Source organism: Chiloscyllium punctatum, chromosome 25 (assembly GCF_047496795.1).
Source record: "Chiloscyllium punctatum isolate Juve2018m chromosome 25, sChiPun1.3, whole genome shotgun sequence".
Lineage (NCBI taxonomy): Eukaryota > Metazoa > Chordata > Chondrichthyes > Orectolobiformes > Hemiscylliidae > Chiloscyllium > Chiloscyllium punctatum.
The window spans coordinates 32,529,599-32,552,408 of NC_092763.1; the positions used below are offsets into that span (position 1 = coordinate 32,529,599).

Sequence of the window (22,810 nt, forward strand, 5' to 3'; positions counted from 1 at the left end):
TGACCTGCACATCTTTGGACTGTGGGAGGAAACCGGAACACCCGGAGGAAACCCACTCAGACATGGGGAGAATATGCAAACTCCACACAGACATCGACCGAGGCTGGTATTGAACCTGGGTCCCTGGTGCTGTGAGGCAGCAGTGCTCACCACAGAGCCACCATGCTGCCCTAGTTGAGGATCCATTTGTTGCATTTCTTTTAAAAAAAAACATTCTCTTTACGGTAGTCCTTTTAATTTAAATTCTCCAAAATGATCTCGGATCACTGAATATCCAAGTCACTTTGTTTTCATCACTGTCAGGATAGAATTCGGAATATTCAATTCGAGTTTCCAAGCACTGTTTAGTAACTTCTGCTTGAAAATGAGGACAATAGAATTCTGAATCAGTTAGCTTTCATGCCTCACAAGTTGAATAGTTGTAGCAAGGTTTGCATATCAAAGTTTCTTGAACACCATGCTGAATGATTGTTGGTGTCCACGGAAAAAGAGATTGAGGTAAGAAGAGAAGAATAGAAAATAGCCATATCCAGCTCCTCCTCTCCCCTGCACGGCCCATGCACTCATTGTCATTTGGTATTCAGATTGAGTTGTTGTGATCATGCTTCTATTCCTCATCCCGAGAATCAATTGGATGTACCATCCACGTCAGATGCAAGGAAAGTAGATTCTGGATGTTAAAAATTCTGCTAATTGTTTCATGCTGCATATTCAGCAACCTGAGTGGTAGATGTTAACATCTGATTATTACAGTCTCTTTCTGTAAGCTTTTGGCTCCATGGATCCAATACAAATTTCAGAAATACCAAGAGGTCTGTCTTTGTCGTCTATGCTGTCCAGTTGGATTTATACTGTGGGCAGCATTGGCATTTCCCTCCCCTCTGGGACAGATCCAGAAGCTCGGCTTTTTGTTCCAACCCAGAGTGCCTTGCTTTGGCTTTCAACACAAATTTGTGCTCACATAAAGTGCTCTAGCTCAGTTTTCCAGCAGTGTGGACACTCTGTTCATGCTAGGGGCACAAGAACTGAGTAAGTTGGGCTTGAAGCTAGAGCAGAATTTGAGAAGTGAGAGTCTAACAACCACACTGGTTAAATAAGTCGAAAGCTAAATCTGTATTTGTTTTTGCTATCGTTTTATAGCAGCTGTGCAGCACTTCTGATGGTCATAGCTATTGGATACAGTCAATGATTAGCTTTTGGAGTATGATCGTAACTTAATATTGAGAGTCTTGCTGAGAAAAGGCATTCGGTAGAATGTCTTCAGCTTGTGCTTGTTTGAACAATTCAAGATAAGTACAAATTTAGACTGCGAGTGCACATCCTGATTAGTTGGAAAGTTGGGTCTGGTCAAGGAATTACATGGAGAATGCAGCAATTAATGATGATTGACAGTTAACTGCAAGGCCATGTTTAATTTTTAAATCAGGCAGGTGACTCTGATCGATTGGGTCTATGTCCTGAGAAATGAACCAATGAGTAACAGTTACCCAATTTATTGAACATAATGAAGGCCAATACTCTTAACTTCAGTGCTGATCAATGTTGACTGCAGATTTTATTGAGATATTGCGACCACCTGTCATACATATTTACATATATCTTTGTAAATAGCTAGATGTGGGAATCCCTTCTATGACGAAGTGTTGCAATCAGCATGATCGTTGTTATGATACTTGTGGAAATGCTAAACAGGACTGTGATGAAGTGTTTCAGTATTGTCTGTCCACAATCTGCAGAAATGTACAGAAAACATTAGGAATGGATTCAACTGTACAAGGTAGGTGCAGATAAATTTATTTGATGTTCACTGCTTGCAGATGGAAAGTTAATGCTTTCTAAGAAATAGCCACAAGAAGCTGCAAATATTTGTGATATGTATTATATCAACTCCAATTTAATGAAACAATGGATTGTATCTGGCATTCCCCTCTATCCAATACTAGAAACTTCTGCACTTGAACTAGGAAATATTCCATACTATACCGAACTTTATATTTCTGTATCAGTGTGAAGATTGATGTCCAATGTGACTTCAGGTTTATTTTCTTGCTATTTTATCTGGCAAACACATTGCACACTGAGCAGTGTTTGAGTGAAGAAGTTCCATATGATTGTCCAAAATGACATTTATAATCTGAACTTGTGCCCTCCCTGCCCCCTGATCTTTGTGGCTTTTCTCTGCATTGATGCTAGTGTTTGTTTCTTACAAAACAAAGCTAGATGCAATATTCAGGGTGTGATCGGACCATATTACTGGTTAGTAATTATACAATGTCTTGCCCAACCAAGATTTGGAGGTGCCAGTGTTGGATTGGGATGGACAAAGTTAAAAATCATACAACAGCAGGTTTATTTGGAGGCTAATGCCTCCAAAGCATCCAATATGATGGCTTGCAGCACAAAATAGAACATACTTCACGGAGTAAGCAGTCCTTCTGCCAATGTTCACAGTGGGCAAGTGATTCCCTAAATGAAATCTCACTTCTCAAACTGATTTGCTTTGAAAACACAAAATTGAAGCCCCCTTTGTGAATTAATTGAATGTAATGTACTTGCTTTGAAAATGAAAAGATAATATAACTGAATTTCTTGGCATGGTATTCAGTTCATTATAAAGCAATAAAGAATGATATTGCATTTATAGAATCTTTCGCATCTTCCAAGACATCCCAAACTAATCCACACTTATAATGTTTTCTCTAAGTGTTGCTTTTCTTTTCATTATAATCAAACCTGGCAGCCTATTAGCTCCCAGCAAGGTTCCACAGACAGTAATGAGATAAATTACCAGCTAATCTGTTGGTGATGTTATTTGAAGAGTAAATGTGGTTGGGACGTGAGAAGAGTATATTTGATCTTCAAGTTATGATTTTTTAAAAAAGTAAATATCAATTTGCAAGAGCAGACAGGGTCCCAGTTTTAACATCCCTTTGGAAAAACACCTTTGCAATGTGTCAGTATGGTGTTGAAATGGCAATGTAAGTCAGATCACTTACATGGGAATGGAACCACATTCTAGAGAAATGGACTACCACCAAATCAAGGCTGATATTGTTGACTTTCACTGAACTTTTGTCCTATACCTATGCTGCAAATGTTTCAGTATGAAGTAAAGAATTTGGCTTGAGAGCTTACTGCAATTAAAAATACTTTTTTGTCCAATAGTTTAAGGATTTAACTTTAGATAAAATAGTCCTATGCTCAAAGTAATTGATGTAATTATGCAACAACATTTGAGCTAACATAATACAGTAAATCAGAAAGGTGATGCTATCAATCAAAGGAAAAGTTGAGAAAATGAATAAATAAGTTCCCAAATAATTCCATTAAAGAAAAACTTAACTCATTCCTTTTTGTTTATTTTTTTCACTATGGTGTAAGAGGACATAATATATTGCTGAAGCATGTACATTTTGTTTAGAGTTTCAAAGATATAGCTTACTAGACATAAAATTCCCTTTGGAGTGGAAGAGAGGATTTGTGGTTTGTTGTGTCATTCCACTTACTGTGTTCCTAATCTAAGTCTGACTATTGGGTTTTAGACTGGAGGGAGGAACACTGAAGAGCAGGTTGATCTGTCTTCTGTCATTTTTGTTCACGTACTTCATTGCAGGATGACAGTGACGATGATCTTTATGCATTCAATTTTTTCGGATCATGCATTTTACATTATTTTGAGGATGCAATGGGAACATAATTTACAATGGATTTAAAGTAATGTGTAAAAGTATTTATAGCAGGGCTGGGGTGAAGAAGCTTAAAAGATCTCACACAAAGGTTTGCCTAAGTAAGGTTTACCAAAGTCTATGAATTCTGAATCTTAGTTCTATCAAATATCAATGGCAGAGGACACAGAATTTAATTTTATTGGGGCAGGCTCATCTTTAAAATAGGGGCAAGGCTATGACAAAACCCAGTCTTTTGAGGGACAGGGCAGGTTCCAAGAATTGTTGTCTTTGTTATTGAATGAATTCGTTCATAGAGTTATAGAGCTGTATAGCATGGAAACAGACCCTTTGGTCCAATCTGCCGACCAGATATCCTAAATTAATCTCGTCTCATTTGCCAGCACTTGGCCCATATCCCTCTAAACCCGTCACATTCATATACTCATCCAGATGCCTTTTAAATGTTATAATTGTACCAGCCTCCACCACTTCCTCTGGCAGCTCACTCCATACATTCACCACCCTTTGTATCAAAATGTTATCCCTTAGGTCCCTTTAAAATCTTCCCCTTCTCACCCTAAACGTAGGCCCACTAGTTCTGGATTCCCCCCGCCCAGTGAAATGACTTTGTCTATTTACTCTATCCTTGCCCCTCATGATTTTATAAACCTCTAAGGTCATCCCTCAGCCTCTAATGCTCCAAGGAAAATAGCCCCAGCCTATACAGCCTCTCACTATAGCTCAAACTCTCCAACGCTGGCAATATCTTGTAAATCTTTTCTGAACTCTTTCAAGTTTCACAACATTCTTCCTATAGGAGGGAGGCCAGAATTGCACACAATATTTCAAAAGTTGCCCAACCGATATACCGTACAGCTGCAACATGGCCTCCCAACTCCTAGACCCAATGCTGTGATCAATAAGGAAAAACATACTAATTCGATATATTTTCTCTGGTGTTAAGTTTATGCCAAAAACAATATAGACGTTTTGCCCAAGGTCTTGCAGTAGATAAGAAGGCAGTCATTTCAAAGTTTTTTTTAAAAAAGCAGAGTACTGTTTTTGTTAGTGGAGATGGTAATGTAGCAGTAATGTCACTGGCCAGAGATCCATTCTAATGCTCCGGTTTGGGACCATGGATTTGAATCCCACCAGACTGTGAAATTTGTTTTCCAGATAAAATTTGAAATAAAGAGGCTACCCATAACAACCTATCTGATTCATTAATGTCCTTTAGGAAAGTAAATCTACCACCCTTACCCAGTCTGGCCTGCATGCAACTTCAGCCAACAATATGTTGACTCTTAATTGTCCTCTGAAATGATCAATTGGTTCAAGGGCAGCTAGGGTTGGGAGGCCAATGTAATCAAGGTTCACATTTTGTACAAGAATGAAGAAAATTCTGCATATCATTACAATATTTTATATCCCATTACATTACTGAGCCATAATTTAGAAAGTTGTGTTAAGAGCTGCCCTTTTGAATACAAAATCTTATTTAATTCATGTTAATCTTCCAAAGAGAAAACCAAATGAGAAATTTTAGCTGCAACTAGGTATGATTATTTAAAGCCGTGATCATACTGTAGAAATGCAAAATCTACTTTTTTTTTTCCTACTTATTTTCGGTTGCAAATGGTTTTGTATAGTGTTACTCGAAAGAAGAAACCTAATCTATTTTTTCTATCTTTTTGTAGCCTGTGACAATGCTGTAGAGTTGCTTTTCAATGCAGTTATGCATTTGGGATGCAAACCCTATCTGGATAGTCAACGTGCCACGTGCAAGTGTGCATATGAGGAAAAAGTCGACCTTTGATGTAAAGATTGATATTTTTTTCTCAATAAGATGTGCCTTTCCCTTGGAGCTGAAAAATTCAACTTTTCTCAGGACACTTAATTACAGACTAATGAAAAAAATGTTTAAAATTGTCCAACAAATTCTGTTGTTTGGAAGATTTTCATCCAATGTTCGATGTTCTTTCTATTTTATGTATCTAAGTTAATGTCACTCAAGATGTGAATTATTATATGTTGTCTGGCATGGTGTTTTAAAGTGCAGCATACTAGGGCATGGTTTTAAAGGCAATATGCTCATGCACTGAATTCCACCTCTTTTTATGTGGACCTTGTTAAAAAGAAACACTTTTTGCTCTCTTGGTCTTACCCCATGCTAAACAAAGAAGACAAATGAATCAACTGACCATGTTCATGCACTACTTTGTGGCAGATTTCTCCATGACACCTCATTGGAAATTATATTGGGCTGTGATACTCAAAGCTTTAAGTTGCAAAAATTCAATAGTTGTGGATGGTTTTCAAAAATTTCAAATGATCTTAAATCAAGATTAACTGAATCTGAACCAAATGTCTTATATAATTCAAGTAGAGAAAAACAGAGTTAAGATTTTAAGTTGAATGTTATTCCAAGAAGAACCTTATTCAGCATTAACTTTGATTTTCTCTCCACAGGAACTGCCAGATCTGCTGAGTATTTTCAGCATTTTCTGTTGGTTGGAATCCCATGCATTTGAAAATTAATGTTCTAACTAGCTGTGACATGCAATGTGAAATAATGAATTGTGAAATGGTTAGCAACCCAGATAATTGAGTGAATGATTGTGAGCATATTGCTGGAAATCAGAAGTGAGAAAAATTAGATCTTAAGTTCGGCTAGTGTTTCCTTTCATATGTTTGAATATTTGGTCCAAGGTTAGACTATCTTGCTAATAGTTTTGATTGTTTTCTGTCCCTTGATAGCAACTTGTGATTTTTGCTTCCCTTTTGATAATTTGGGATGTTCAAATTTTGTTTTTGGTAATAAAGAATTTGTATTAAAGAGTTTAAATTTACTTGACATCTTTTACAATCTTCAAACATCGCAGAATACTTCACAACCATTGAATCACTTTGAAAGTATGCAAATGTAGGGAAATATGTGAGCCACTTGTACAAACAATGTATTGCCACAAACAGCAGTGGGATATATCGCTAATTAGTCAGTTTTAATGAATAAGAATGAATTTTGACCAGGATGCTGGGAGATTTCCTTCGTTGCTTGAAAAGAGACATGGAATATCAATAACTTTTGAACAGGTAAGGCATAAATTTTCAGTGGAAAAACAGTGCATGAAACAGTTGGTAAATTTGACTGTCAATCTAGATTGCACACCAAAATCCTCATTTTTATTTCTCTTTATACAAATGAATCTTGTATCTTTTTAAACTCCAATTTAAAGTGTTTAATCTTGAATTAAAATACTATTGCTTTAGAATATTGCACTCACTTGTACCCTGCACATTGGCTTATTGTCTGTTGATATTTCATTCTGAGCTGTTTTCGAGGTAGATTTTCTAAATGATGGTTTGCCATTGCTTTCCACTTTAGGTTAGTGCGAAAAGACAGGTCCCAACTCCTATCTATGGAATAGGAATCAAACTCACATCAGTTAATTATGAAATCTACCACATTTAAAGAATTGCATTTTTCTCTCCAACCACTACAAACAAATTAATTTTCTTTCTCTTTAGGAATATGTTCTCTCCCCTTTGCTGTTTAATTTTAACTGGGGCCTACATATGGCACTCTCCGTTAAAAATTAGCCAGTCTTAGAAATGTGCCGTTTTACTTTTGCTATAAGACATAGTACCAGAAGTAGGCCATTTGACTGCTCATCTGTTCTGCAGTTCTTTGAGATCATGGCTGATATGATAATCTTTAATTCCACTTTCATGCTTTTTCCCATAACCCTTGATTTCCTTAATAACTGAAAATCTATCATCTTAGCCATGGATATACCTAATGATTCAGCCTCTGCAGCTGTCTGTGGTAACAAATGCAGAGATTCACCATCCTCTGAGAGAAGAATTTCTTCATCTTTGTATTGCATTGGCGACTCCTTACTCTGGGATTTTGTCCTCTGATCCAAGATTCTCCCATTTGGTAATACAGCCTCTTAGTATTCACCCTATCAAGCCTCCTAGAAATCTTAATGTTTCAATACGTTGTCTCCTCATATTTCTAAACTCCAATGAATACAAGCCCAACCCACTCACCCTCTTCACAGAAGAAAATCTGTCCATGCCCAGAATCAAATGGGTGAACCTTTTCTGGACTGTCTCCAAATGCTAGTGTATCTTTCCTTTAAGTAAGTGACCAGCTGTTCGCAGTATTCTTGGTGTGGTATAACAAAACTTTTCTGTTTTTATACTCCATTCCCTTCGAAGTAAAGGCCAACATTCAATTTGTCTACCTTGTTACTAGATGAACTTGTATGTTAGCTTTTTGTAATTAATGATGCAGACCCCAAAGTCCCTCTGTGCTGTGGCTTTCTGCAATCTTTCTCTATTTAACTAAATTTCAGCTCCTCTTTTTTTTCATGCCAAATGCACAACTTCATATTTTGCCACATTTTATTCCATCTGCCAAACTTGTACAAAATAACACAACCTGCCTATATCGCTCTGCAGACTCTCTCATCCTCACCACTTATCTTCCCACCTATTTTTGTGTCCTCCGCAAACTTTGTGCTCGTGCATTCATATTCCTCATCCAAGTCTTTAATATATTGTAAATAATTATGGTCCCAAAACTGTCCCTGTGGATTTTCCTTATTCCACCCCTGTCTTCTGCTGGGTAGCTAATCCTCTATCCATGGTCATATACAAGCCCCATCACCTTATTAATTAGTGGCTCATATTAAGTAGCCTTGCACATGGTACCTATTAAAACACCTTTTGGAAATCCAAATATATTACTGTAGTGGTTCTCCTTTATCTATCCTACTTGTTATCGCATCAAAGAATCCTAATAAAAATATCAGGCGTGATTTCCACTTCATGAAGCCATGCTGACTCTGTTTGGTTATAATATGTATTTCTAAATGCTTTGCTGTTAGATGCTTTATAATTGACTCTAAAATTTTCATTGACATGAGTTTTGTGATTATTTGACATTTTAAACTGCTGTTTTCCAGTGCAACATTAAATATATCTTAGGGGCTGGTGTTTCTATTAGTTTTTTCACTCTTTTGATTTTTGCAGTCAGAAATACAGTGAACAAACTAACATTAACGCCAACCCCAAAGTTTTAGGCACCTGCAAGTTCTTGGACATGGTGGGGGAGGGGAACCTTAAAAGAAGAAACAATTCTGACAGGAATAATATTATAGGATACTTACCATTAATTGGCTTTCATACTTTTGTTGTGGAGGTGCTGGTGTTGGACTGGGATGGACAAAGTTAAAATCACAAAACACCGGGTTTAAAGGTTTTTATGTTTTAAAAAGTGACATCTCAGCTCAGACAATGCATTTAAAGTGTGAGGTATTCCAACCTTGAGTCAGACAGGTTCTATTTCCAAAGTAGGAGTTTATAAAATGTCGCATGGCCTGACTGCCTACAGATTGTATGCTTTTTGAACAAAGTAGAATCTGTCTGCAAATATAAATCTGAAAATGCAAATTCACCCCATAGACTTATGTGTGTGTTCATGCGTGTGTATGCACGTGCAAGGGAGAGAGTGTGCATGAGTGTGGTGGAGTATATGCCTGTGAGAGGATGTGTGATCGTGTGACTGTGAGAGTGTATAGTGTAGTGAGGTCACCTGTAGTGTGACATGAATCCAAGATCCTGGTTGAGCCCATCCTCCTGGGTACTCAACCTGGCTATCTGCCTCTGCTTGGTGACTCTTTTTTTGTTGTATATTCCGAAGTCTGCCTTGGAGGATGGTCACCTGAAGATCTGAGGCCGAATGGAGTGTTTCCTAACTGGGAGGGAACATCCTTGTCTGGCGATTGTTGCGCGATGTTCATTTATCTATTGTTGTAGTGTCTGCTTGGTCTCACCAACCATGCCTTGGGGCATCCTTGCCTGCAGCATGTGAGATGGACAATGTGGCCAAGTCACATGAGTTCCTGCTGTGTACATGGTGGGTGGTGTCCCCACGCTTAATAGTAGTATCCGTTTCAACACTGACACATTTTACCATGACAGGGTTGTATGGTATTATGGTCGATGTTGTCCTGAAGGCTGGGCAGTTTGGCAGTTGTTTAAAGGTGAGAAGTGGAAGCATTGGGAAAGTGTTGGCAAGATGCTTATCCTCACAGTTAATGTCTTGCAGGCTGCGAAGAACATGGCGTACTTTCTCTGCTCTCAGGAAGTACTGGACAATGAAGGGTACCCTATCGGTCGTATCCTATGTCTGCCTCCTGAGGAGGTCATTCCAATTTCTCGCTGTGGCACGTAAGAACTGGCAATCGATGAGTTGAGCATTGTATCCTGTTCTTATGAGGGCATACTTAAACACCTTCATGTGTCAGTCACATTCCTCCTCATCTGAACAGATCCAGCATCTGGCTTTTCTATAGGGGATGGTTATTTTAATATGTTTAGGGTGGAAGCTCGAGGAGTGCAGCATTGTGAGGTTATCCGTGGGCTTGCAGTAGTGTGAGGTACTGAAGTGCTCGTCCTTGATGAAGATGTGTGCCACTAAGAATGAGACTCATTCTAAAGAGTAGTCCATGGTAAGTCTGATGGTGTGGCAAAACCTGTTAATATTACTTTGTAGTTGTTTCAGTGACCAATTGCCATGGGTCCAGAGGAAGAAAATGTCATCAATACAACTGGTGTATAGTGTTGGTTGGAGGTCCTGTACAGCACAGAAGTCTTGTTTGAACTTATGCATGAAAATGTTGGCGTATTGGGGTTAAAATTTGGTTTCCATGTGTCTGGATGAAAAACTGGTTGTCAAAGGTGAAGATGTTGTGTTCGAGGACTTAACAGTAATTTACATTTGTTCACTAAATCACATAATTTGATATTTTTCTATAAATTCTGCATCCTATAATCCTGCCCCACTAGCTACCTGATAAAGGAGCAGTGCTCTGAAAGCTGATACTTCCAAATAAATTTGTTAGACTGTAACCTAGTGTTGTATGATTTTTTTTTTCACTTCATACTTTGTGATAGGCAGTCTCGACCCAATTTTCAGTGACCACAAGATTACAGATCAACTTTCCACTACTTAATAGTGATGCATGCTACTCTCTTGGGCAACAAAGACAGCTGATATGATAAATGGAAAGGTTACCCCACTGAGGCGGGAATGATCTTTTGAGTTTGTGGTTAAAGCCCATCATTGGTTTTGTGTGGAGATGATTTTATGGACCATCTAACCTGTGATATATGTCAGCTGGAAGAGTGTATGATGGCAGTGAAATGGCGAAACAAGGCCCATCACCAGTGAAAGAGCTACCTCAAACAGTTGCTGTAAACAATAATTTTATTTAAGACCATCAGACATAGGAACAGAAATTAGGCCATCCAGCCCGTCGAGTCTGCTTCACCATTCAATCATGGCTGATAAGTTTCTCAACCCCATTCTCCTCATAACTCTTGATCCCCTTGATAATCAAGAGCCTATCTATCTCAGTCTCAATTACCTGGCCTCCACAGCCTTTTGTGGCAATGCATTCCATAGATTCACCATTCTGGCTGAAAAAGTTTCTCCTGTCTCAGTTCTAAAATGTCTTCCCTTTCCTCTAAGGCTATGCCCTCTGGTCTTAGTCTCTCCTACCAAGGGAAATATTCCCCATATCTACTCTGTCCAGGCCATTCAGTATTATGTATGTTTCAATTGGATCTTTCCTCTAAACTCCATTGAGTATTGACCCAGAGTCCTCAAATGTTCTTCATATGTTAAGCTTTTCATTACTGGGACCATTCTCGTGAACTGTCTCTGAACACGCTGAAGGGCGAGTACATCCTTGCTGAGATATTTTTAGAGAGATTCTCAGGAGAATACATATTGCAGAAGAGCATTGAAGAATGTTACAGACGAAGATAAAGGAATGAGCAGACAAATATGCTACAATTAGGATGTCGCAAACAGGTGGGAGCATGTTAGTGCAATAACCTCTACAAAATGAACCTTTGACATAAAGATTTGGTCCTCCATACAAGGCTATTAAGAGGGATGGTAAAGCAACTGATGTGATAGGTATTCCAGATTGCAGGAAGAAGAATTAGTTGTGTCACGTGTACATGTTAAAATAATATCACTTGCGGGAAGACGGAAAAGCAAGGATATCTGATGTTAAGAATATTGGAGGATGACTGATCATAATCTGCTAACCTTGGTCGAGAAATTTAAGACACAATACAAGATTGTTCCAATGGAATTGATTCAACCATTCAATGTAAAAGATGATATTATTGCAAAAATAATAAAATAGCTGGTGCATTCTGAGGAATGAGTGGACTGAAATGGTTTTGATAATTTGCAAGAAAATAATATTGTTTAAATTCTGTGTGAGAATCAGCAAAAATGAATAAATTTTTGTGTTTTGTATTGTCTGCACATTATCTGTCGGTTAGCTCAGTTGGCTGGGTGGTAGGTTTGTAATACAGAGTGACGCCAACAGTATGGGTTCAATTACTACACTGTTTAAGGCTATTATGAATGACTCTCCTCAGCCCATGCCCTCAGCTGAGATGTGGTGACTGTCAGGTTAACCCACATTGAGGTTTATAAAATGACAAGGGCTATAGATAAGATGAGTGACAAGGGACGTTTCCTATTGGGGTGGGGGGAATGGGGGAATTCAAAACTAGGGAATGCATTTTTAAGGTGAGAGGAGAAAATTTAAAAAAGACATGAGGGGAAATCTTTTTACACACAGGCTGGTTCATGTATGGAACAAATTGCCAGAAAAAGTGGTGGATGCAGGTACCGTTACATTTAAAGGACATTTGAAGAAGTTCATGAATAGTAAAAATTTTGAGGGATGTGGGCCAAATGCAGGCAAGTGGGACTAATTTAGTTTGGGAACATGGTCGGTGTGAACGAGTTGGACCAAAAGATCTGTTTCCATGCTGTATGACTCTCTAATAATGGAGCAGTGCTTTAGTCTGGCAAAACTGTGACAGTTTCATTACACATTTTCTTACAATTTGTGGAACAGTGGGGATTGACTATTGGCACGCTGTTCTTAGTTAACCTTAAATTTAACTTGCTGCAAAAAGTTAATACAATGGCACAGTTGCAGTACTTTTTAAAAATGCTTGGAGGTTAATGGGAACCATTTTTAAGATTAACAATATAGTCCTGAAGATGGGTTACACCCGAAACGTTGACTTCTCCACCTCCTGATGCTGCCTGGCTTGCTGTGTTCTTCCAGCTTCCAGTTTGTCTACCTTGGATTCCAGCATCTGCAGTTTTTTTGTCTCATGCAAATTATCTAGCAATTTGTAGTGACTTGAAGTAAACCCACAAGGTTGTTTTGTGTGACAAAAGAAAAACTGGCTTATTTACAAAATAATGATATGTGCATTAAACTTACTATGTTCCCGACAATTTCTGACCCATTAAATACTATTTAGATGATGCATTAAGGGGAAACCCTTTGCAAAACATTTTCACTAGAGTTGTTATAGATAGCATTCATCCTGAGGCGTAAACTTTGTTTTTAATGGCTAATTCCCAAGTAAGAGAAAGCTGGTACAGTATTTACATAGGCACAAATACACAATTGTGCACAACCTACTAGTAACAATTTAATATTAAATATGTTAAAAAAAATTATTTCCCTTCAGTTGTATATTGCCAAACACAACATAATCCTGTATTGACCCATAAAATGTCAGTTTTTGAATATGCTTGCTTTCAGTAATAATTCTCTCGTTTAAATATACTAAATAGCCCATGTTTCCCTGTGGTAAATCCTTTGTGTAAGACTGTTGTGGATGGTACTTGGTATTGGGGCATCAAACACAACTTTAAAACAAAGAAAAATAATGTTTTGGACCATTTTTATTAAGGATTGGATACTCAAAAAGGTCTGGTTTTGCTTACTAAGTACTACTTTCAATTGCATACACCTACTCACTAAGCAGCTGAATAGTGGTTCTTGTTTATAGCATGTGGATAAATCATAAAATGTATCTAAGGGGAACTTTTATTACAACATCCTGTTCTGAAAATAAGTCATTGTTATGAGTAATTAAAAATTTTATAAATTTGTCTCATTTATGATTTAGAAGTCTTGTGTCACCTCAAACTGTAGTTATTAATAATTCCTAACATTCATAGAACTAACATAACTCGCCAGAATCTAAAACAATTGAGCTTAATTTTCAACTTACTGGTACTATAGCATTGGTTAAATTCACGTTGTCACAAAACATTTTGTCTTTTATTCCCCGAGGGGGAAATATCCTACTTCAGAGGATGGTTACAATCAGGAGTGTAACATGAGGATTGGTTCACAAGATGCCAAATCTTGCGATTTTTAACAATGAATAAGAGAGGTACTGTCAAGTAAATAAATACATTTCTGGATATGAATCAATGACAAAAGAAGTCCTTCAGTTCAACCTGTACTCTGGAGATTCTTAAGGTTAGCTAATAGAACAAGGACTAAGTAATAACAGCCAACATCAGTGTCGATAGCATAAAACGGTGAGGAAAAATAGCCAGCATACAGGACTTTCTCAGAATATAAATCTCTGTTCAATTTGTCATCAAGCATAATTCAAAGTAGGGTTCAAAATAAAACACATTCTTAAAAGAAAACTGTAAGAGGCTTATAATTTAAAATAAAAAATTACGACAGGAAAATCACTACTTGATTCAAGGTAACATTGCTTTAATTAGAGGTTGCTGCAAGGGTCAATACTTGGGCCTCAGCTATTTACAATCTAGTTTTTGATTATTTTAAATGAGAGGCTGGGTGAATGCAGCCAAGCTTGCTGCTGATGGAGATGTTTAGGTTGGAAAGTACGTAGTGAGATGGATGCACAGAGACTGCAGAGGGATATTGGTCAATGGGTAAGAACATGGTATAAATGGAGGATAATATAGAAAAGTGATGTCCACTTTTGTAAACAAATAAATTTTAAAAAGGTTAAAGATTCAGAGAAACTTGAATGTTCTTGTATGTGAATAACAAAAAGTTAATGTAGATTCAACAAGCAATTAGGAAAGTAAATCAAGGGATTTGAGTCAAAGGGCAAATTGTCTCACGTTTATACAGGATATTGGTGAGGTAACACAAGTCTGGTTTGCAGTTTTGGTTTCCTTATGTAAGGAAAGACATATTTGTCCTAGGGAGTGAAATGAAAGTTCACTAGTTTGTTCTATGAAGAACATTCAGTATATTAGGCATATATTCTCTGGAGTTTAAGAAATATGAAGTGAGTTAACTGAAACACATTATTAAGGAGCGTGGCAAAGCAGATGTTGAAAAAGTGTTTTTCCAGGCTGAGGAAGCTGGGATATAGAATCACAATCTCAGAATAAGGGATCAGCCATTTCAGACTGAGATGAGTGGAATTATCTTTATTCAAAGGGTTGTGAATATTAGAAATTCTCCATCCCAGAGAGCTCAGCCATTCAGTATTTGTCAGGGCAATGTATTTTAGGGGTATTATGGGAATTTGGGAAAAATTGGGATAGTGCAGAGAGATAGATGTGAAATAAAAGTGCAGTAGTAATCTTTTTGATAAAGCAGACTTGAAAATTCAAATGGCTAATTTGTTGTTTAAATAGCTCCTATTTATAAAGATATTAAGAAAGGTGGAAGTAATAGTAATTTTCTCAAAATATTCGCTATTTTTAATGAGAAGGATATATTGAAACATTGACAAAATGTAGTTTCTGACACTAGTTTTGTAAAATGCAGCATTGGATCAGAGATTATGTAGTAGGCTACACAAAAGCGTACTTTGCAATCTTGAAGGATGCAAATATTTAAATCCTGATCTCCATTATTTTAATAATATGTCAACTTATTAGTGCTAACACAGTTTGTATCTGAATTTATGATTTTTAATTTTAAAATGAACAGCACTAAGAACAACCATTCCAAACATCTGTTACGTTTTTTTAAACAGCAGATTTAAATTTTTTGTAAAGCAGCCAACATATTTCAGAATTTTGCAGAATCATTATTGCGCAAATTGACAAATCATACATAGTTCAATTACCTGATTTATGTTTTGATTTTTATTGAGTCAAATCATTCACATGTCTGCATAGTGTTAGAAATTGGTTCCCTTAAAAACTGAATTTTCCTAGTCTTTACTGTGGAGCATGCGATTTAATGTAACAGCTGTCATTAGTAATTAACTTTACAAAATTCTAATATTGAAGACAATAGGGAAGAATTATGAGAAACAGAAGCCATAATGTGCATCAATTTATCTGGTTCCAAACCTATCCTATTATCAGTACAATGTTTTCATAATGAGGCTTTGTTCTGGCAAAAGATGAAAACTAACCTTCAAATGGAGGTAGACAAAGGGACAATAGTCATCTGACATCATGAGTAGCTGTCCTATGGCCTTTGGCCAAAAGAGTTCAGACAATTGTTTGACACAGAAAACTAACCTACCTCCAGAAATATGAAATCACAATAAGTGCTGCAGGAGGGGTTCTTATCCAGCTGGAAGACAGACCAGAAGAAGAGGAGGAAGACCTAGGGAAGAGCTCTGTACCACGTTATCTACAGAGCAGGATACTGCCCCACAAATTTAATCAGACAAACACATTTCGCACCAACAGCATGTCTGTTCTCAACTTATCAGTGAACCATCCCAATTGTCCCTGTTAGAAACTTTATTTATCTTATCAACTAATGTATTATATCTAAACTGCTGAGGACATGGATCAGTACAGCCCTTTGGCCCACCATGCCTGTGCTAACCATGATGCTATTCTAAACCAGCAGCCTGCTCATAGTCTGTATCCTTCTATTCTCTGCCTGTTCATCTGTGGGTTCAGAGGAGGTTCACAAAAATGGTCACACGAATGAAAAGCTTAACATATGAGGAATGTTTTGTTCCTGGTACCTACCACCCTCTCTGTTTAAAAAAAACTTGCCTTGCACATCTTTAAACTTGTCCCCTCTCACCTTAAACCTACATGCCCTGGTATTTGACATTTTTATCTTGCGAAAAAGACTTCAACTATTCACCCTATAATGTAATTATAACCCCTCTTTTATAATTTTATGTTCTTCTTTCAGAGCAGTATTAAGGGAGAGGTGCACTGTCAAAGGTGCTGTTTATCAGCTCATATTTTATACTGAAACTTTCCTGTCATCCCCAGCACGACTTGAATTAGAGCTGAGCAAGGACATTCATTCAGGTGTTCTGGCCAATATTTATCCAACAACCAACCGCTTCAGATATTAGTGTGCACATTGAATGTTGAGTTTCCTACATTAAAACACTTTAAAATTACTTCATTGCATGCACATTCTGAATTCATGAAAGGCTTTTTATAAAAGCATGCCTTTATTTTTGTTGGTATGACATTGCTTATGGGCAGCACTTAAAAGAAATAAAGCTTCTTCATGGCAATTATCTGATAGCTTATTGAATTTGGTTAAAAAACATCATCTTCTGCCTATATTGTGATCATGAACCCTCTAACAATTTGTATGTTCTGGATTCCAAAGAAAACCATTGGACTGAATCTCTACATTTTGTCTTAAATGTCAGTTTTAGAGTTTTGTGAAAGGTTTCTTCTGTGAGTTGTGGTGACTTTTCACACACAATACTCACTGCTCATGTCACCAGTTATGTGTCATATCTTCACAGCATCATTTTTGTATATTCTAACACTCAGCAGAATATACAATTTCCCCTCCAACGTGGTCAACGATGCTCTCCACCGCATCTCCTCCACTTCCTGCACCTCTGCCCTTGAACCCCGCCCCTCCAATCGCCACCAGGACAGAACCCCACTGGTCCTTACCTTCTACCCCACTAACCTCTGGATACATCGTATCATCCTCTGTCATTTCCGCCACCTCCGAACAGACCCCACCACCAAGGATATATTTCCCTCCCCACCCCTATCAGCATTCTGGAGAGACCACTCCCTCCGCGACTCCCTCGTCAGGTCCACACCCCCCTACCAACCCAACCTCCACTCCCGGCACCTTCCCCTGCAACCGCAAGAAGTGCAAAACTTGCGGCCACACCTCCCCCCTCACCTCCCTCCAAGGCCCCAATGGATCCTTCCATATCCATCGCAAATTCACCTGCACCTCCACACACATCGTTTACTGTATCCGCTGCACCCGATGTGGTCTCCTCTACATTGGGGAGACAGGCCACCTACTTGCGGAACGTTTCAGGGAACACCTCTGGGACAACCGCACCAACTGCCCTGTGGCTGAACACTTAACTCCCTCTCCCACTCCGCCAAGGCCATGCAGGTCCTTGGCCTCCTCCATCGCCAGACCCTGGCCACACGATGCCTGGAGGAAGAGCACCTCATCTTCTGCCTAGGAACCCTCCAAACACACAGGATGAATGTAGATTTCTCCAGCTTCTTCATTCCCCCTCCCCCCACCTTATCTGTCCCAACCCCCGGATTCAGCACTGTCCTCTTGACATGCAATCTTCTTCCTGACCTCTCCGACCTATCACCCTCACCCTCACCACCTTCCACCTATCGTATTCCCAGCGCCCCTCCCCCCCACCTTTTATCTCAGCCCGATTGGCACACCAGCCTCATTCCTGAAGGAGGGCTTATGCCCGAAACGTCGATTCTCCTGCTCCTCGGATGCTGCCTGGCCTGTTGTGCTTTTCCCACACCACACTTTTCAACTCTGGTCTCCAGCATCTGCAGTCCTCACTTTCTCCTAGAAAAACAAACATGAATAAACTTTCACCAGAACTCAAATGTATGGAACTTATACTTTACCCTATTCAATCGTCTGGTTGATCATTTTGGTTTATCTCTATTGTACTTCTGTCAACACCAATAAATAAGGTACTGTAACCAAAACAGAATGCAATCTTATCAAGGCTCTGCACAACATATCATAGCTTCCTAAATTTTGTATTCCAATTCCCTTGAGATAAAATCCAACATTATATTCATAGTTTTTATGTTATATCTGTACTAGCTTTTAATGAATTACATAGATGGACATCTAAATCACTTCACGGCCAAACTTTTCCCAGTCAATCGCCATTAACAAAATATTTGGAACTGACTTCCTCAGATCCAAAGTGGACAACTTCATACATCCGACTGCCAGTTTTACCCACTCAGTTTAGTCTGCCTATATCCTGTTAAACAGATGATGTTTTCCTCTCTTTTTTTACAAAAGGCAAATGTTTATTAATATGCTACTCACACTTCCAAAAGACGCGTCTTTTGTCTCTTACTTGACTGTCCTCCCTTTCACTCTCAAAATTTATTAAATCTTTTAATTTTACCTAGTTTAAATGAAAGATCATTGACTGGAAATACAACATCTTTCTTTACAAATGCTGCCAAAGCTCCTTGGCATTTCCAGTAGTTTGTTTGTATTGAGCAAGTTACTCTAATTCCCAACCAAATGTCACATATAACTATGGATATCCAACTCTATTCCTTCAAACAAGCAACAAATCAAGAATGGACAGATGCGGTAGAACAAGGCATAAACACCAAACAATGACAAACACAGAAAAAGAAAAATCGGGACCTGAAGAAAAAACTTGACAAACTCACAAACAAAGACAAAACCGATAACACAGGGGCATGGATAAAGAACTTATCAGACTGAACCCTATCAGACACAGAAAAAGCGGTACTAGTAAAAAGATTAAATTTCAATTACTGAGACGCTGACAAGGATTTCCTAACGGCATTAGAAACCACATTGAAGGACAACAAACTCACGGAAGAAACACAACAAACGATCAGATAGACAGTTGCACCTACTCTGAGCCGAAAGAGAGAAGGAAACAAACTGAACACACAAGAAAGCCCTAGAAAACCTCAAAAAAGACAAAAACATTGTTATATTACGGCAGACAAAGGTCGGCTCACAGTCATCCTGAACAGAAGGGACTACATAGAGAAAGCCAAGGTACTACTCGCAGACACCAACACCTATCAACAGGTGGCACTAGACCCGACCCCACAACGAGGAAACAAAATTACATATCTCCTAAGAAAATTACACAATTCCAGACAATTAAACAAGACAGAATTCCAAAAAATGAAACCAGACGGGACCAACACCCCACGATTCTACGGACTACCAAAAATCCATAAACCAGGAGCCCCCCCTCAGACCCATCATCTCACTAACCGGAACACCAACTTACAGACTGGCCAAAGAACTACACGCAAGACTGAAATACCTAGTAGAAGAGACATCGTATTCCATCCACTCCACCCAGGAATTCCTAAAACTCATCAAAAACACCAAAATAGAGGAAGACGAACCAATGATCTCATTCGACGTAACAGCACTATTCACCTCCATCAACATTGACCTGGCAAAGGAAACACTTACCTCACTTTTAGAAGAGACCATCACACACACACCCCAACCACCATCAATCACATTACCAACGAAAACATCATGAAGCTAGTGGACCTGTGCCTCACCACCCACTTCACCTTCAACAACATAATCTACAAACAAGCCAACAGCACACCCATGGGATCTCCGCTATCAGGATTCATAGCAGAAGCAGTAATGCAAAGACTAGAACAAACAGCCCTACCAACCATCAAACCAAAAATCTGGGTCCGCTATGTAGATGACACCTTTGTCATCACAAAACGAAACAAGATAGAAGAGACATTTAACATCATCAACAACACCCTCACAGGCATAAAGTTCACCAAGGGGGAAGAAACCGACAACAAACTCGCATTCCTGGACGTCACAGTCAAAAGAACGGACAACGGAGAACTACAAAACCTGCGTATACAGAAAACCGACAAACATTGACCAAATACTTAACAACACCAGCAACCGTCCCAACACACACCAATGAACCTGTATCAGAACACTATTCCAACAAACCACCTCACACTGCAGCACAGACGAACTTCGGAAAACAGAGGAGAACCACCTATACAACGTATTCAAGAAGAACGGATACTGAAAAAATACAGTCCGCAGATTCCTCAAGAACAAACCACGACAAGCAGACCAAACACAGCCAGAAACCCTAACCACCTTACCAGACATCAAAGAAGTTTTAGAAATGACAGCCAGACTACAAAGACCCCTCGGAATCCTAGCAGCACACAAACCCACCAACATTCTCAAACAAAAACTAACAAACTTAAAAGACCCAGTACATCCCATGGACAAAACTAACGTCATCTACAAAATTCCATGCAAGGACTGCCACAAACACTACGTAGGACAAACAGGAAGAAAGTTAGCCACCAGGATACACGAACACCAGCTGGCCACAAAAAGACACGACCCTCTCTCCCACGTAGCCCTACACACGGAGGAAAAAAACCACTATTTTGACTGGGACAACACATATATCCTGGGACAGGCTAAGTAAAGACTTGCCAGAGAATTCCTAGAGACCTGGCACTCCAACCACAACGCCATTAACAAACACATATATCTAGATACCATCTAACAACCCCTCAGAAAACGAACAGGAAATCACATCACCACAAACCCTAGGAACCCCATCCAGGACAAACATATAAATAGAAAGCAGGAGACAACAGCTTGGCTTCACTTGGAGGTTGCCACTGATGATGTTACCTAGCCAGGTAATGAAACTTCTGGATATCAAACCTACAGCTCAGCGAGCAAACCTACACCCCACCCCCCACCCCCCCAATTCCTTCAAGTTATTAATTTGTGTGTAGTGAATACCCAGACATTAACCACATACTTTGGGTTATTTGTCCAAATGTTGAGTCACTCTAACTTTGATAATGGATTCCAGTAAGTTTACAACTGATATTAAATTGACAGTTCTAGTATTTTCCCATTTTAAAACAATTGAGTAACATTTACAATTTTCTAATCCAAAAGTACATTCCAAAATTGAAATTTTGTTGACTACCCTGTCATTCAAATATTTAGGTTCTAGAAATGAATTGTTTGTTACTTTATTACCATTAGTTTACTTAAATTCACTAAGTTCCTTCCCATGCCTTGTTTTTCAGTTTCCTTGGAAAGCTGGTACTTGAACCTCTTCCTCCAATGATGAAAGTGGTTCTAAGACATTTATTTAATATGTCTTACAATCCCTGATTTTTTTATTCTTATTTCACCTGCATTTGTCTTAAAGGGTATGCAACTCCCCTTAATTACCCACTTTGGCTTTGATATCCTTTCTAAGTTTTTGTTTTCATAGTACTTTTTGCAACTTATTACTTTTCGAGTTGTCACTTTGTTACTTGTAAAGCTTTCACAACCTGAGATTTTTGCTTTTCGTTGGTACTTACATAGTTGCAGAACTACTCATGCAAAGCATTGGCTTTTTGTATTTTAGGCTGTTTTATTGCAATCAGAACTTACTTTAATACAAATAGAATTTTGTATATTTCTCATACACTTTAGTATCTGTCATTTTTATGGAACTAGATCAATTTTAAATTGTGTCTGTAAACACTTCTATAAAAATGAGAATTATACTTTACCAAGTTTTGTCAAAAATCTGAATAGTTATAAAGTGAGATACTTATTCTGAGATACATGCTACCTTTGATATTTTGGTGACTTAGAGCAGAAGAAACAGGAACAGGAGTAGACCGTAAGGCCCCTCAAACCTACTCTACAACTTAGTATGATCGTTGTTCATCTTCCGCGTCAGCTGCTGCAAACATTTTCTTTCCCAGCAAGTTAGGATCTGAAATGCATTGCCTGAGAGTGTGGTGCAGTCAGGTTCAATTGGGCATTCAAGAGTAAATTGGTTTCTTATCTTCAAAAGGAAGAATGTGTAGCGCTGCAGGGAGAAGGCAGATGAGTGGCACAAGTGAACTCTATCTTCAGAGAAGCAGCACAGGCATGACTGGCGGAGTGGCCTCCAGTCCTGTGACTACTGTATGATTCTATGACCACTGTATGATTCTATGACCATGGTCTCCAAAATGTAGATTGCTTGCTCATGTTCCTTCACTGTGTGTATCTCTAACAATTGCTCTCACCACACACCCACGTTATATTGCTGCACACAGGTTGATCATCATGCCGCTGTGTGACTTCCACTTTCTGAAGCCATGACTGGAGAAAAATGCATACTCTTAACAGCCTTGCCAATTTGTTGCATTGTGTTTCAGTTTGGTCCAGATGGACTATCATCGCAGGGCAAAGTAATTTTTGTGATGGCAATGCAAACAAACTAACAAGAAATAGATTAGG

The 22,810-nt window shown here is 38.6% G+C and overlaps 1 protein-coding gene across 2 annotated transcripts in view; it reads left to right on the top strand.

Annotated features, from left to right (window-relative positions):
• Positions 1–6,504, top strand: part of pla2g12a (phospholipase A2, group XIIA) — a 31,540-nt gene extending 25,036 nt beyond the window's left edge. For both annotated transcript variants that reach the window (XM_072594952.1, XM_072594953.1), the window contains exons 4-5: positions 1,612–1,777; positions 5,366–6,504. In XM_072594952.1, coding sequence (XP_072451053.1) covers positions 1,612–1,777; positions 5,366–5,484 — 285 coding nt within the window. In that variant the 3' untranslated portion in view covers positions 5,485–6,504. The remainder of the gene's footprint in view (positions 1–1,611; positions 1,778–5,365) is intronic.
• The last annotated feature ends 16,306 nt before the right edge of the window (positions 6,505–22,810 follow it).